The 16,939-nt window shown below is 38.8% G+C and overlaps 1 protein-coding gene across 4 annotated transcripts in view; it reads right to left on the bottom strand.

Moving 5' to 3' along the window:
- APP (amyloid beta precursor protein) overlaps positions 1 to 16,939 on the bottom strand; it is a 180,186-nt gene that overhangs the window by 76,692 nt on the left and 86,555 nt on the right. For all 4 annotated transcript variants that reach the window (XM_066340654.1, XM_066340656.1, XM_066340652.1 and 1 more), the window contains one exon: positions 13,032 to 13,160. In XM_066340654.1, the coding sequence (XP_066196751.1) occupies positions 13,032 to 13,160 (129 nt within the window). The remainder of the gene's footprint in view (positions 1 to 13,031; positions 13,161 to 16,939) is intronic.

Below are 16,939 nucleotides of genomic sequence, written 5' to 3'. Positions count from 1 at the left end.
AAATATGAAAACAGGACCCTCCTGTGCCTTACCACAGAGTGAAGCCCCACTGAATTTCAAGTATTTTGTTATTTTAAGATGTTATGCTGAATCAAACACTGCATGATCATGACATTGCATACTGCCATGAGTCATAATTATAACATTATCAAGCTACAAAACACAATTATGTGGTATTCAGTGCTGAAGTAATGCATTTGTACAAGTCAAATATAATTTAGGGAGACTCTGATGAGAATGCCACTGAAAGTGAACTGCTGGAGGGAGGAGGAGTGACTTAGTTGCCTGCTTGCTTTGAAGATGATGAAAGAGGAATGATATGGCAGATCATCCCTGTGAAATACTGGAAATGAGCCCAACCTGTAGTGCTCACATCCATCCTGACAGAGAAACACGACCATGCCATCAGATCTAAGCTCTCTTCTCACCTCCTTGACAGCCTGGGAAATTATGCCACAAGTCTTTTTTGCCTGGAAATTTTTTCAGTGATATGTGTCTCTCTCTCAGGGCTAAAGAGAGAGAGAAAAAGCAAGAACCATGGGAAAAAAAAAAATTCATAGTTCTGATTTTCTGTCCTTCAGACATATCACCATTACATAATAGCAAGTAGCAGCCAAAACCCTCCACATTTCAAAAATTTCTTATGTGTATGAAAACCTTGTTCAGTGAGTTGAAAGAGTTTGCCCTTTTCAAATTTTCAAAATGTGAACATTTAAGGTATCATGAAACAGTTGATCTAAAAGATTTTTTCTAGAACTTAATAAGAGAATAAGCATGCCATAGCCTTAGACAACAACCTTGATAGCTAAGAACCTAATTTTAGAAAAAAAAACATTTGAACTTGAGAATAGCTGTAATAACTAGAATCATGCTAAAAAGAACGTGCTTCTACTAAATAAAAAAAATCACAACTTTAGCACTTCCATTTCTTTCCACTTCTCCCTCTATTTCAGCACATGTGGATTTTGCTGTTTTCTGAATCAACATCATAAAAATAACCCAAGTGAGTTTCCTCCTGTCAGCTGGTACATGGAATAACATTTCAGTTAAATCTACCTCACAGACATTTTGTCTTAAATCATTAAAACCCTCAATGATGTTTAACTAATACACAGAGCAATTGTCCTTGTGCAGGTAAATCACAGGTTGTAAACAGTCTATAAAGCTTGTGTAATCCAATTCAGGAATACACTTACTACCAAGTAATTTCAAAAATGACCTCAGTGTCTTTATCATTAGGGATGGACTTCAATGCAAATTTAGTTTTGTACTTGGCTATGTAATTACTGAGCACTCTGAGCAAAGGTTCATGACAATTTTCACACCACTTCATCAGCCTGCTATGAAACTCATGGTCTGGAATTTTGACTAATTTTCCTAGAAGGTTAGTATGACACTCTGCCTCAGTGACAGAAACTTTAATTAGCACAGATCCATAGTTATCTGACAGCTACACAAACTAGCTATTAACTAAAATTAAATCTCAACATATGACTATAGCTAAGCGCACATTTTAAATTTTTTTGGTATTTAATAGCAAGTAATCTGATTAATAACTGCATTTCCTCCTCACTTCAAAGCAGAGAGCATTGAAGCTTGTGTCATCTCTGAGAGTTATTTAACAGAAATTAAAGACCCTACTCTTTCCCAAAATGCCTTTTTGTCAATCTCTTTGCCTTCCTTGCATTCCCTCCTCATTTAATCTGGTTAAATTAGGCAGTTTCTCTCCAAGTAAGACATGGAAACAATCTTATAGGAATGCAGATCAGATCATATATAAAAATACTTTAGGAAAAAAACAATTGAAATAATACCATAAGCCAGAAATAATGTTTATCATCATCCTGATCCACAGAAGGCACTGTGACAGACTCTCCAAGTTTAAATTTAACTCCACATTTAATTCCAAATTAAAATATCATTAAAATAGGCTGAAAATAAAATAGGCTGAAGAGTCTAAATTAAAACAAAGAAACAGCCTGATCCTCACTGATATTACTGCCAGATGAATCAGGAATCATTATTCCTGCTCAGGCTTGTGTGAAGTAGAAAAATACCTTTTTCTAGGTACCAAGCACCTTTCCCTCATAAGTACCTTATAAGGCTTATAAGTCCTTATAAATACCTTGTAAGTGAAACTTCTCTGCCCAAAACCATGTATATGAAATATCACTACAGAATTTCACTGTCTTATTTTCTGAAAATAATTACTTGCTTTATTTATAAATTATTAGTTGGCCTAATTTACTGATAAAGTAAGTATATTTACTTGCCAAACTTAGAATACACAATACAATTTAAAACTGCAGTAGGACCTAAAACTACCACTTCCTAACACCCCCAAAAAGTCAGCTACCCATCATTTCCTACAAACACTTCTAAAGGTCAGACTGTAAATCTCACAACAAGTTTTGATGTGTACTAACCTTGGAAGCACTAAATAATCCATTAAAATATAAAAAAATCTGAATGTGAACTTGTTGCGATGATGCTTTAAGATTTTAGGGTTTGTGTTTTTCAGATCCTCTACTGCATTAATGTACAACTCTGAACTCCATAGAGAGGGTAGTTAATTCTCACATTTTGGTCAGACAGAACAATCCTTCTAGAGCTGAGATCCAAGGACATCATCTGCCTCAGGCCCAAAAGCATAAACCAAGGTGAATGGGGAGAAGAGAATTGGGCATTTATGACCTCATTACCTGAAGCTGTAATTGGAGGATTAACCCCTGATAGGCTAATAGACTAAATTTATAATTATCTGAAAAAGTCTTGACCATTGTCCATTTTGGGTGTAACCCCTTGGGGAGGTTCATCTGCCCTTAATGCACCTGAAAGCCCTTCATTAAATATATCCACTTCTATCCTTTGAATTTTGTCTGGCCTGTTTCTAGTAAGCCAAAATAGGCATCAGCAGCTGATACCCTTGGTCAAAAGAGACTCTTTTTAAATTTAAATCCAAATTTACCAAACCTGAGTTGTGCCTGCTTCAGACAGTAAGTTTTGCTTTTTTATTAACTGCAGTTTTAGCTAATAGGGCAGATGTATCTTAAGTTGTCAGAGTAATCAAGAGATCCATTTATTAAATTTACCCAATAGATCTATAAATATCTAAAGAACTGGAACCCAGCCCAGGTATCACCATTCAGAAAAATGCATTTTTTAGTGACATTTGGTATATGAGAATCACAGGCAGGAGAAAGCTGCACTGAGGAAAGATCACTTCATTTGTAATCCCACGTGCAGGGGAACTGTCAGGACATCATTGCAACATCTCCATCAGCCCAGCCCATTCTGTAAAATCCCATATTCTATGGAATTTTTTCCTTTTTATCCCAATAGCAAACAACTTGCCAATAAAGAACACCACAGATACTCTTGACCATAACACACACATGTGAATTTCCCTCTGCATTTCTGGAAAGCCAGCTATGCTTCAAACAAAATTTAGTACACATCACTGGCATTAGAGGCTTATTTCACCAGAATACCTGCCCACAGTGATGCAGTTCAGACTTTAGTATTTAAATCCCTCTGGATAACAATTCCAGAGACTGAAACATTTAAACCTCTCCTGCAAATAGATGAATTATTTAGAGTGAAAGATTTAAACACTCACTAAAACAGCAGATGGTCAGAAAATTTAAAAATTACTTTGTCTAATTTACAGGTCCACAATTATCATCAGTTTTCAGTTCTAACACGTGGATCACGAGACCAGATTTTTAGAGGTGCAAGTGAAACAGAACAGCATTATTCAAACAGGAGGAAAACATTCTCTTAATAAACTTAGTCACTTCTACTAACTTTTTTATTCTGATTAAATTTCTCAACTGTCCCATACCTCTCCCTTATAAAAAAGCCACCTCAATCCAAAGCCACCTGAAGCCATTTATCCTTTTCCCAGTATCTGAGCCCTGGAGGAAGCTGGCTCTTCTACTGACTGAAGTCATGGTCACAATATTTATGAGATGGAAAGAAGGCTTGGCCACACAAAAATCAGGATTCAGGTCTTTTCTGGAGAACAATAGTGCCCATGATAGGACATAATAGTCCATTTAGCTATAAAAGATGGGGAGGATATAATACATTGCTAATGAAAGCTCTTCAGAACATCAGCGTCAGTGATGCACATTTATAACTATTTTAATCATCTACAATTCTCTGCCTAATTTCCTATGACAGTTAAATATTCTTGGCCAAAAATACAAGATGCTTAGAAGATAATGTTGGATTTATTTCCAGGTTTTTTCCCTTCTCTCCTACTATGAAGAAAAGGACATATCTTATTAGCAGACAGAGCTGAGTCTCTTAAACATAAAAAATGCTTTTTCACTGAGAGGGTGACCAAACACTGACAAATTGATTCTGGGTGGCCTTGCTTTAGCAGAGGGAATGGAGCAGATGTCCTCCATCCTCCCAAGGCTCTGTCCAATCTCAGCAATTCTGTGCCTCTGTGACATTGTGATTCCCTACATAAACATCATACATCCCTTGCTCCAACAAATGGCACCTTATATTAATGGTATTTAAAATAATTGTAAGAATATTTGACAGAGATAACAAAGTGGAAAATCTGATAGCCTAGTAAAGACCATAGGCTTGTGATGATTAAAGAAAAAAAAAAACACCCAGTAAAAAAAAGCTTAAGAGTGTTGTGTATATATGTATATGAATTAAAAACTGATGTCCTTGGGTGGAAAAGGTCTCAATTGTTCATAAGTCACTCCACCTGGGCCATATGTCAATATTTAAGCATAAAATCTATCTCAATGTTGCTTTTGAATTCAGAATTTATTTGCTTTTGTGGAAGGGCTCTGCTATTCTTTTAGCCACTATATATACATATATAAAACCAATATAATATATATATATACACACATTTTGCTAGGATCCTAACAAACAATCTTTTTGACTGAATGCTACAGGCCTCCAAGAGAAAATACTAAAGATAAATAGCCACTTCACAGAAAATGAAAAGTTTTCTTTGAAAAGCTGAGGTTACTGGATACAGAACGCCAAATCAATTATGGGGAGAAAGCCCAGGCATAGTTAGTGCTGGGAAAAAAAATCAGGAATCCTGATTTCAGTGTACCTGTGCAAATACACATCCTCTGAAGGCTGCTTTTGACTGCCTATTGCAGCTGCATTACACTTGGGCACAAAGGCAGGAACAAACACACAAACACATCAAATAGGCTCTTTAAAACTGAAGGCAGGTTTTACAGAACCTTTGTAAGACCTACATATTATTGTCCTACTTCCACAAACACTGTTTAAAGTCTTGAGAAATTGCTGTGTGGTGTAGATATCCAACAAATCTCAATGGAGTACTTGCTGTCACAGAAAAAAAAAATGTGCTGGTTTTAAAGAGATGAGGGTGAAAATTCAATACTTCAATACTTTAGCAAAGATGGTGTTTCCTTGCATCCAAAATTGGACACTTCCCTACACAGCAGCTAAGTGCCTGGGGCAATTTAGAAACAATTCCACTGATCTCCAGAATGGTAGAAAGTGTAAAACTAATAGGAATTGTCCAGTTTTCCCCAGTTTGCAAATGCTCACTCTGTTTACACTGTCTGGATGAAGCACATTTGTCAACTAGTGCAAAACCCAACTGCCCTGACAACGAGCACCACTAACTATTCCTTATCCTTCCTGTGCCAGTTCACTGAACATGTGTGTCCCAGTGCAGGTAAATCCTGGAGTGCTAATTCTTTACCCATGCCTCAACAACACTGTTTACTTTACCAGAAAAAAAAATAAAATTAAGCCATTATAAGAACTGATGCATGACTTATAGCATCAATCAGATGCTACCAGTATTTTTGCCTCTAGTTTTAGAGGAAGGCTAGAACTGGTTTTATTAAGCAACCCAGGACTGCCACCTCTACAAACAAAAAGCAATTTCAAACCTTTTCCAGTCTAACACACTCAAATTGAGTTACAAGGTAATTATGGTTCTTACTTGATATGAGCTACACCATTCTGTATGATCCTATTACAACACTCTTGGGAAATTTTAAACCACTTTTGACACAGTCAATATAAGTCAACTTCCCTTTATTATTCTGATACCTTGACAGGCAACCCAACTTCAAATACAGGTTCAGAAATCTAAGTATTGCTTCAACACCTTTAACATTTTTGAAAGTGGAATTCTTCCCATCAGCTAAGTTTTAAGACAGAACAAGGAAGAGTTACACAAAAAACAAGACACTGAGAAGTCCCACTGCAGTCTGACAGACATTACTAATTACATGTTCAAAACATAGCATTTTAAGGGAGAGGAGGAAGAAAACAATCAACAGGAATGGCACCAAACCAGAGACACAGAATATGCCTTCACAAAGCCTCCAGGAGCATGCTTTGGTTTTGCAGTATCAGTCCCCACACCACTCTGGTTCTGGTTTTGAACTGTCAGCCTGTGGCAGAAACTAATACCAATAAACCCCTTAAGAAGGATACCACAGAATGACTGAGAACAGCATCTAATTTGACACTTGGAAAGAAATGCAGCAAGGCTGTGAACTGACTGCAAATCAAAATTCCAAGCTAGAAACAAGGAATCAAAAATGAGTCTAACAAAGGCTGAAAGACCAGAACCAGCTGAGGTGGCCCTTTGTCTTCCACTCAGACAGGTATTGGGCCTGATGATTAGAAGAAGTGTTAAAAGAAAGGAAGTCCAGACATCCTGAGTCTGCAGCTCGTCCTGTTTCTAAAAACACTTAGAAAAATCTTCAAAGAACCTGCAAGGCAAAATGTCAAGAGGCAAATGTCTCGTTTCAAATTTTGTCATGCTAAGTTGGAGCACATAAATGCTTAAAATAGCACGTGACCCACAGCACACTATATATCTGAAAGCAGGCACTGATTTTGGGTCAGCCTGAGGTTTGCCTTCTCTTCCAGGCACATAATTTGGGTGTGGCATCCAGAACATGCTGCAGAAGAGCACAGGACAGGCAGAGTGGAACAGAAAAATGAAATAACAATAGTTTGATTTTATTTGTCACGGGACAGATGAAATAATTCTCTTTCACTTACTGCTTGTAACTGAATGCTGCTGAGCTTTGGTACAATATTGCTGTTGTATTACTACAGTGCTTAATATTCCCCAGTGTTGGGCTAGAAAAGTTGAAGCTGAGGCCATCAGTTTGGAAACAAGGAGCAAAGACAGAATTAAAAATTCAGATCACTGCCTGCCCACGTGGCTGATGCACAGTTCCTTATTCAGAAGCAACTCCTGCTGTGCTACTCTGCAATAAATTGCCTTTTACATACATGGATAAGCAATCTAATGAAATAAGGATTTAAAGCAGGATGTGCTCAAGGAACTGCTGATTTCTCTTAAAGCCTACTATGGCTTTTTCTGGGTTTCCATGAATATTAAACACTTGAGGTTTATCAGAGGGAAAAGGTGGGTACAAATACCTAGGGAGGCAAATAATCTGCTCAGAATTTTTTTGTTGTGCCACTCTCCTATTCATGAGGCATACTCCTGCTCATAAGAAACTCCATTTACTGCCAAGAACTACATCAATTGCTAAGAGTGACCTGTTTTTTTAGCACATTTAGATCCTTGCCATTTGAGAAATCATTTTGCAGACAGAATGCCCAACAGTCTCCTGCCCAAATGACCTGCTGATTCTTTCCATGCTTTTTCAGAACAACCATGGTGAGGTGATCCCTTTCTACAACTCTCAGACCAGCTCCTTTCCCCCTGCCCCATCATGAACAAGAGACAGCCAGCAATATCCTTCCTTCAACATTATGGTGCCTGAAACCCTCATGGGGCATTTGCACATTACATTGGTCAAAAGTTTAGGATTAAAGCCCTCACTTAATTAAGTGCTGTTTTCTACCCTCTGGAGTGCTGTGCTACTTTGACACACACTGTTAAAGCCAGCAGACATCAGCTGGTGAGGGGATGCAGGTAAACTACAACTCTGTTAAATTTTACCCTAAATTCCTGCCACCATCTTTGCTGGACTTAGAAAATAAGAAATGGCTGCTCTTAAAAGGCATAAAAGCCTGTTTTAAGCATAGAACCTGGATTTTTTTTTGGATTCTGCACATTAAAACAATGGCTGTAAGCCTGCCTTTTAAGGTAGGAAATTCAAACACAGCCTGTATTTTAAGGAAACTTCAAATGTCCAACTGCTAGACTGTGATATCTGATCAACTCTGAAAAATAGGTAATAATATTTCTAGCAATGAGAAAAATTGAGTGAAAACCAGCACTACATTGGATGTAAGAGGAATTAAACACGGTACAAATTCACAGGGTCACAATGGGACAATAGCTTGACTCCAGTCAGGAGGCAGTAGAAATCAGAAGGTTTATTTACAATTCATTCAGCCCTTTTATAACACACTGTGCTAAAAGTCACATTATTGATCCACAGGGCTGACACCTCTGCCATTGGCTCAGTGACAGAAATAGCCAACAGCATCTGTTGGTATGGGAAAGGAATATAGTTTACACAAGGTTGTTTTGGGAAAAGAAAACTGTGGAAAAGTTTCCTTTGAGAAGAGCTCAGCAATTCTGAGAAAAATATCGAGCCCACACACAGCAAACTAGATCTGATTTATATTGATGCTCCTAGAGCTTTTTGTTTTGATTCAGAGAAAAACTACCTTTGTCAGAGCTCTGTTGTCTACAGCAAAGATTCTCTATTCCTCATGGTTAAAACTGTTCATGAAGAACTCCGTAGCAGAGTGGAACTAGAAACCAAAACTATAATAAAGAAAGAAAATGAACCAAAACTATCTCAACCATGTCTCCTTACATGTAATTTATTATTAGTCAGACACTGTGTGAGATGTTCTTACCCCATTTATTTTTCAAATTTCTACTGACTCAGATTTTCAAGTCAACAGTTCCAACAAAAATTTAATCAAACATTTATCATTAATAGTTGTAGTATTTCTTGGAATGCTACAAAGTGATTATCAGAAGTTTACCTCTCCACAGATTTTGCAGCTGTAATAATGTCCTTTTCCATAAGTTTAGGAGGGTACAGAGACTAGGAAAATCAGTAGTTTCAGAACAGAATTTGAAACAGGCTGATCAGAGCTAGAAGGCTCAAAGGTAGGATATTGTCTTCTGGAACAGATGGGAATGACCACCACAAACTTTCATTAAAACCAACATGTAAAACCAAGTATACAGACAATATTATCAACGAGATGCACACTGAACCTGAAAGACATTGCATTATGGAAAACTATTTTATCTAGATCTGATATTTTACCCAGAAAAGTTAGTACTTTAATTTGTGCTGCCTAGTAACTCCAAATCATGGGAGCTTTCTATAAATTGCTTTAAACTTTGCAATGCCCTGAATAACTTTTAGCACAGCCTATACCAACAAAAAGAAAAAGAAACCAAAAACAAACAAAACCTCAGAAAAACCAAAACACTTAAAAAAAAAAAAAAGGCAAAGAAAAAACTACTTAAGAAACTGACAAACATTTCCTTTGTGATTTCTGAGCTACTCTTAACTAATTAGAAAATAACAGCTTACTAATTTTAGGCTCTTTTTTGTCCCTAAAAATTAGTGTTACATTTGATATTAGGAGTCAGATTTTTGTAAAGCACACAGCAGTTACTAGACTTTTGATCTCACGTCACTTCAAAGATTCTGATACTCTTATTCCATCTCAGTAGATAGAAAGAAGAACAAAATTTACAGGAATGTCCTCAGCAACAAGCATTAACATTACCAAGAAGAGAAGAAATTGAAATTGGAAGCAAAAACCCCAAGGGAATGATAGTAATATAAAAAACAAAACTAACTGAGCATCTCAAAGACCTCACAGTACTGACACATTCTTGTCTACAGAAATGATATGCTTTGAAATCATCAATAAGATGTTGTTCCCCCCCTAAAATGACTCTACACTCACAGACTGAGACTGTTGATTGTGCCTTATAATTGTGGAGCACAGAATCACATGGCTAAGGACAATTACTAACCAGTTACCTTTTGGCTGCCTCCCCGTCCCTTCCCAATTTTCTTGATCTCATCTCCAGCTCTCTCAAGCAGAAGCACATCTCCATCACGATGTACTTTGGGCAAACAAATCCACCACTACTTCCCTGCCCCTCCCTTCCCTGCGTCCTAAATGTATCCCAATCCTTACTGCAGTGGCATGCTTTCCCTCCCTCCCTTGTGTTTTGAAGAAATCAATGACTTATTTAGTCAGCTGAAGCTGGTTATTAGTGAAATTAATACATTAACAGCCATTTGGCACAGCATTACACTTTGTGAAAAAAGCTGCTCCAAACCCAACTGTCCCCATCTCTGACCTTTACATTTAGCCATCTGTTATTTTTTTCTTCAAGACACACACATTAGCAAGGTGATGTCCAAAACTGAGTGCAGTTGCTGCAATAGCAGCACATGGCAGAGTCTGAGTACTGCACTGGAGATCTCTGTGCTGCAAAACACAACTAAGGGCTAGAACTTGGATGGGAGGAAAGGTCATTCCCCCTCACAGCTATTGCCATTTTCCCAAACATAGGACTGGTGCTACCTGAGTCATTCCCAGTCCAGTTTGTATGCTGGAAAAAATGGGGAGGAGAAGAGATAGCAATTTGATAACTAACCAAGAACTAAAATGTGTGACCACTAAGATACTGCCAAGTTGATCCCTACACTTTTCTCAGATGCTTGGTTCTGCAATCAGTTTTTTAGCTGTAGGATTTCCAAGCAGTCTATATCCTATAAATACTTACCAGGTCAATTAAATAGCCAAAGGATAAGATTTGCTAAATCTCATTGTCAATTGCTGCATCCCTATAGCATGGAAGGCTCCAAATGTCAATTAACTTATTTCAGGGAAGACATTTACAACAGCATGATGATGCCACTGCACAGGTTATACAGAATTGGTCTTCCAAGGGTTCATTATAATTTAATTGAAAATTAAAGAATATTGCCAGGTTAACTCTTCTATTTTTCAGCTGAGGTAGTATATCAATTGGGAAAGTGAGATGATGTATTTTTGCTTTTGGTGGTAATTTCCCCATCACAGAAATATATGTCATTTTCTACATTAGTAGTTTGCATACCAACTTCATCCTGGATCTCCTCTGCCACAGCAGGCACATTGTAGAGGAAGGAGAGGACTGGTTCATGCGTTCATATATCACACGTAGATGTGTCATAACCTGTGGAAACAAAAGTATTTGAAGAAGGGGAATATGTTAAATAATTTGACATTATCACAAATTTCATAGATTATAGGAAGCAAGACCATTTTCACTTGTGCAGGTGTAAGATTTCAGTATGTTCTATGTGTCAAACCCCTTCCAAAACTCACCTCTCTCCTACAACTACTACAAAAATACCATTCTAGATGCTCTCTCCAGCAACCACCTGAAATCCCATGGAAATGCAGAAATGTCAAGCAGGGGTTTACCTCTGCTGTGGGGCAGAACATGCACACACAAGCAGCTATTGTGGCAGAAATCCACAGCTTCATTCTTCTCTCAGCAAACATTTACATTTGCCCATACTCATAAGTTTTCACATAATGTGCAAACCAAGTGAGGCACAGTGATTGCTGCATCAAAATGTTTCAGATGTTTGGTTTTATTCATTTATTTTCTAGTCCAATACGCAAAAAGAAAAAACTCTCCAAAGAAAAACTAAAACAAAAGGTACTCTACACAAGTAGCACCTTTCTTCAGGAGAATGAGAAACTGAGGTGCATCTTAAAAGACTTAGAAGGACTGACAGGATAATAGGCCTAACAAGTAAATGAGTTGCAGGCAGCAACATGATTTCTTCAAACCCAAATATTTATGATACTGAACAAATTATTTTGTTTTCCACTTTTCACAGAAAACATTCACAACAGAACTCCTGGGCCACACCTCCCCAACCATCTGGCCAATCCTAGACACAAAGATGCTGTATCAATGCTCATTCCTACAACGATATGTTAGGCAATACACTGCACTCCTCGTATTTACACCAGTTTCTATTCTTCACCAGTGCTGCCACACAACCTGCACTCTGCAAAATATCACTGGTTTTTGTTATTAAATAATCCAGTGACATGGAAAAAATAAAAAAAAAAGGTCATGTTAGATGCTTAAGACAAGGCAAAGACAACATTCACTGCAGATAACTTTTAGAAGTGTGCATTTCTCACTCCAGTAATTTCAAGACAGCATGACCTCAATGTACACATTTGGTTGAAATACATGTTTGAAAAATCTAATCTGCCATCCAGAAAGGTCCATGGTTTGATTTTTCTTTAAGTGATGTTGGTCAATCAAAAATTGTGGCAGGAACAGTGCCTGCCACTGAATCCTACAGAGGGAACAACAACAGATTCCAGCACACTTTTTACACTTCATCCACTGTGACTCCAATTTTAATTGCTACATCTTCAATCTTGGGTGTTTTCCTTCTGCTTTCTTGCCCTCTATGATTTATGAAGACAAATAAAAGATGCTCCAAAACATATGCACTGAGGGCTATAGTAACATTCAGCAGTTAAACGCCAGGAATGACAGTGTCTCTTTTAAAAGAACACATTAAACTCAAATGCATGGCAGTAATCACATTTGTAGGCATTCCAAGTGCCTCTGCAGTGACTATACAAAGGTTGGTAACAGTCAGATGGCTACACCACTTATGCTTCTGCCACTTCAGCTGAGAGAAGCACAGCCATGGATTGCTGCTAAATCTAATACTGATGTTTTCCCAGAGGTATTTTTACCAAAGCACTAACAAAGGCTCTCAGCACTAATGCTCTGGACCATGACTGACTCATGGTCCAGATACACAAAAAAAACCATGTTTTCAGTTCTCAGAAGAAAAATAAAAAATCACACCCACGTTACTACATCATTTTGCCTCAATCTTCTGATGGAAAACGAGATTATTTCTGATCGCATTTAAAGCCGTCCACAGGAAGCAGTTGGCTATTTTATAAAAAAAAAAAATAGGCTGACAGAAATTTCACAGCAGTTATGAATTAATATGACCTCATTAACCATCAGTGGGGATTACCTGAGATCTGATCTGGGCAGCTTTCTTTGGGTCCACCATGCGGACGTGCTCGAAGTGTTTGAGGGTGTGCTGTCTGTCCTTCTGCTCAGCACGCACGTACTTCTTCAGCATGTTGAACACGTGACGAGGCTACAGGGAAGAACAAGAACAAAAACCACAGCAGTTTAGAATCATTTCTTGCACTGGAGATGTATCCCAAGTCAAAAGTCCTTGGTATTATCTTCTAAAGGCAACTCTGACTATTATAAGGAGCATCCTCTCAACTGAACACCATCAGGATGCACCATTAAGCAGCAGCTAGATAATTTTTATATTTAAAAATAAGAGTAGATAATTTTTTCTGAGGGAGGGTGTTCAGACCTTCTAGTTTCTATGAATAACCAATCTCCACACTTGACTGCAAAACTTAAGGGGAAAAAAAAAAATCACAATGTTCCTGCCCTGTCACTGTTGCTACTCCATCATAGGAGAAAACAGAGGAAAAGAGCCACTGAGCTGAGGCACAGAACATACACATCCAGAACAGACAAGTGACTAAAAACCCAAAAGAAAAAAGACATCTGCCCAGTTGTAAGTTCCCCAGCTTAGATACCAGATTTTGCAAAAATATGAAGTCTATTGCAAGTAATATTAATTAGGAAAAAAACCTACTAGATATACACCTTTAGGCATATAATAAATACAAAGAAAGAAAGATCAGCAGCTGAAGGGAACTTGAAAATAACACAGTGATGGCAGAGCACTGAAGACTAAGACATGTATTCCTATGTACTCTACTGCTCTGCACAATAACACAGTGCCAAAACAGAAAGTGTTCTCCAGCACCCAGCTGAGACATTCACCTTCATCTCTGAGATGATGATGAATTCTGGAAATGCAGTTTTTCTTCTCTCCATTGCCACTTGTGTGCTGGGCTTGTGCATCCTACTTGAAGCTGCTGAGCAGCAAGAAGGAATAGAAAGGTGACCTTACTGTGGGGCAGATTAAAGAAATAACAGAAGTGGTGAAGCACTTGTCTAGGCACTGACAGTGACACAGGGAAGGAGGTGTGGAAGTGATAAAATAAAAGTGTCAGAAGCTCTGTGAACAGCTTTCCAAAGCAGGAAGAACTGTGGGTGAAGGTGAAGCTTTAAGAAGACTTAGATTTACGGACAAATATAGAGCCTAAACTGATTTAACAGTTACACAAGAGGTAAATGCTTAGAGATGAAGTTCGAAGATTTCAGAATCTCTTCAGTTTAAGAGAAACAACAGATTCAAAAATGTCTGAGGAAAGGAAACCAAAGGTTATATGGAGAAGATAGAATCACATCTATATTTCTGTCTGATCTATCTCTAGGGATCTAGAGATAGAAGCCATATCCTGCCAGAGAATTAAACTTAGTGTCTCCATTGCTGAAAATTCATTCGTGAGGAAAAAATCTCCAAGTCCTCAAAGCCAAATACTCTCAGATGAAGTTGCTTGAAACTGTGGAGAAATGCTGGAAAGTGAGTAATCCTCACAACCTTGTGGTAATGGCCTAAAAACTGAAATGCCAACTATACAGCTTTATCAAAATGAAGGCTAGAAGACCAGAAAGTTCAACAAGAAGAAAATTTTGAAGACAGAAAATTTAGCTACTTTTCCTGATAATTCAACTTTTCTTGCCCCCAAGACACATCAAGATGGCAGACTAGACAGAAAAGGATTAATTTAAATTTTTTTTCAATAAATACTCCAAGTTAAGCACCATGTCTAAAACCAGAAGGGAATAGCTTTTGTTTTTACATAGTGTGTTTGTATTCACTGGAATGTGTGAATGAGACTTTACAAGTAGATTTGTTAATAGAACAACAATCTTGAAAATATCTAACAAATACCACTAACAGCAGTCCCAGTCACTTGGGTATATTGGCAGTCCACTTTCAGTGCCTTTTGTAACACTGGGAAATGTCCCACATATATCAGTATAAAGTAGAACTGGAGGTGTATTCCTCCAGCAGGTCTGACCAAGAAATCTTCCTGTTATGGCAGCAGAAATCCATAATTCAAGTTCAGGACAATGAAAGAATATTTCATGCAAGGTGTTTCCTTAGAGGGGCAGAGACTGCTTTTTCTTACACAGGAAAAAACCACTAGAAACTCACTCAGTGCAGGAATACAAACCAGGGAGTTCCAGTGTTTCAGTTTGAAACTATCCATATGCACACTTCAGCTCTGATCCCTTGATCTCATACAGCTTAAAGCTTGTGACATTGCATTAACAAGTGATCCAGCTCTAAGTTGTTCTCATGAAGCCCTTGCTGACCAGGAAACCCTTGTGTGTGTGCCAGGTGATTCACAGAACTCCTCACCAGCTTGGAAGAGACCTTCAAGATCACTGAGTCCAACCCATGCCCTAACATCACCTCAACTAAACCATGGCACTGAGTGCCACACCCAAGCTTTTTTTTTAAATACATTTGGGGACAGTGATTCCACCACCTCCCCAGGCAGATCATTCCAGTACCTTATCACTCCTTCCATAAAAACTCTTTCCTAACATCCAGCCTGAATTTCCCTTGGTGCAGTTTAAGACTGTGTCCTCTCGTTCTGCCAGTTCCTGTCTGAGAAACTCAGAGACCAGAAAGAGACCAACCCTCACCTGGCTACAGCCACCCTTCAGGAAGTTACAGAGAGTGATAAGGTCACATCTGAGTCTCCTTTTCTCCAGGCTGAACAATCCCAGCTCCCTCAGTCGTTCTTCATAGGGATTGTGTTCCAAGTCCCTCACCAGCCTCGTTGCCTCCTCTGGAGACATCTGAGCATCTCAATGTCCTCCCTAAACTGAGGACCAGAACTGGACACAGCACTCAAGGTGTGGCCTCACCAGTGTCCAGGACAGGGGCAGAATGACCTCCCTGCTCCTGCTGGCCACACCATTCCCGATCCAGACCAGGTGCCACTGGCCTTCTTGGTCATCTTGGTCATCTGGGCTCATGGTCAGTTTGGCCAGTATCCCCAGGTCCCTTTCCTCCTGGGCACTGTCCCCAGCCTAGAGCCCTGCAGGGGGTTATTGTGGCCAAAGTGCAGGACTGGACACTTGGACTGATTAAACTTCATCTTGTTGAACTCTGCTCATCCATCCAACTGCTCCAAGTCTCTCTGCAGAGTCCTCCTACCTCCCAACAGAACAACTCACACCCCCAGCTTAGTGTCATCTGCAAATTTACTAATGAAAGTACAAACAACAGTGAATTGAGGGGAGCAATCTGAGGGGATGAGACTTCATAACCTGAAGCTGTAATTGGACAATTAACTCCAAAATGTAAATGGATTAAAGCTTATAAAAGTGTGAGAACTTGTAACCCGTTGTCCATCTTGGGACAGAAGCCACAGCTGGGCTCTTGTACAGACCAAGGTGCATCCTTTAAAGGTCTTTTAATAAATACCTACTTTATTCCTTTAACACTGTCTAAGCTGTTTCAGGCAGCCTCTTTATACATCAGTTCTGGCACCTCAGATGGGGCAGAAGGCATCTGGAAAACCTGCTGGAGCAGAGGAACATCCAGCTGCCCCCCACTCCTGCCAGCACTCCCAGCGGGCCCCAGCTGTGATCCAGAAGGTATCAGAGCCCAAGAATCCTTGGATCTGGCACAGAGGCACTTAATAAAGTCACTAATAAAGGTGGAATTCTGTTTTAGCACTCGAGTCTTTTTTTGCAAATTCTCTTGCTCTGGAGGTCACTGAGCAGCTATTGTGGTATTGAGACAATTATCAGAAGTATAGTCATTAAATTCCACTCAATCTGCATTCTGAATGTACATGTTCACACCCACCAATGGCCATCACATCCAAAGCAGACAACTTCAAATTGCTAGCTTCATGCCATCCAACAATCCCCACGAGATCCTTCACCAAACTTTCCAACAGTTCAACAAACAAAACA

Source organism: Sylvia atricapilla, chromosome 2 (genome assembly GCF_009819655.1).
Source record: "Sylvia atricapilla isolate bSylAtr1 chromosome 2, bSylAtr1.pri, whole genome shotgun sequence".
Lineage (NCBI taxonomy): Eukaryota > Metazoa > Chordata > Aves > Passeriformes > Sylviidae > Sylvia > Sylvia atricapilla.
This window is presented reverse-complemented; position numbering and strand designations above follow the sequence as displayed.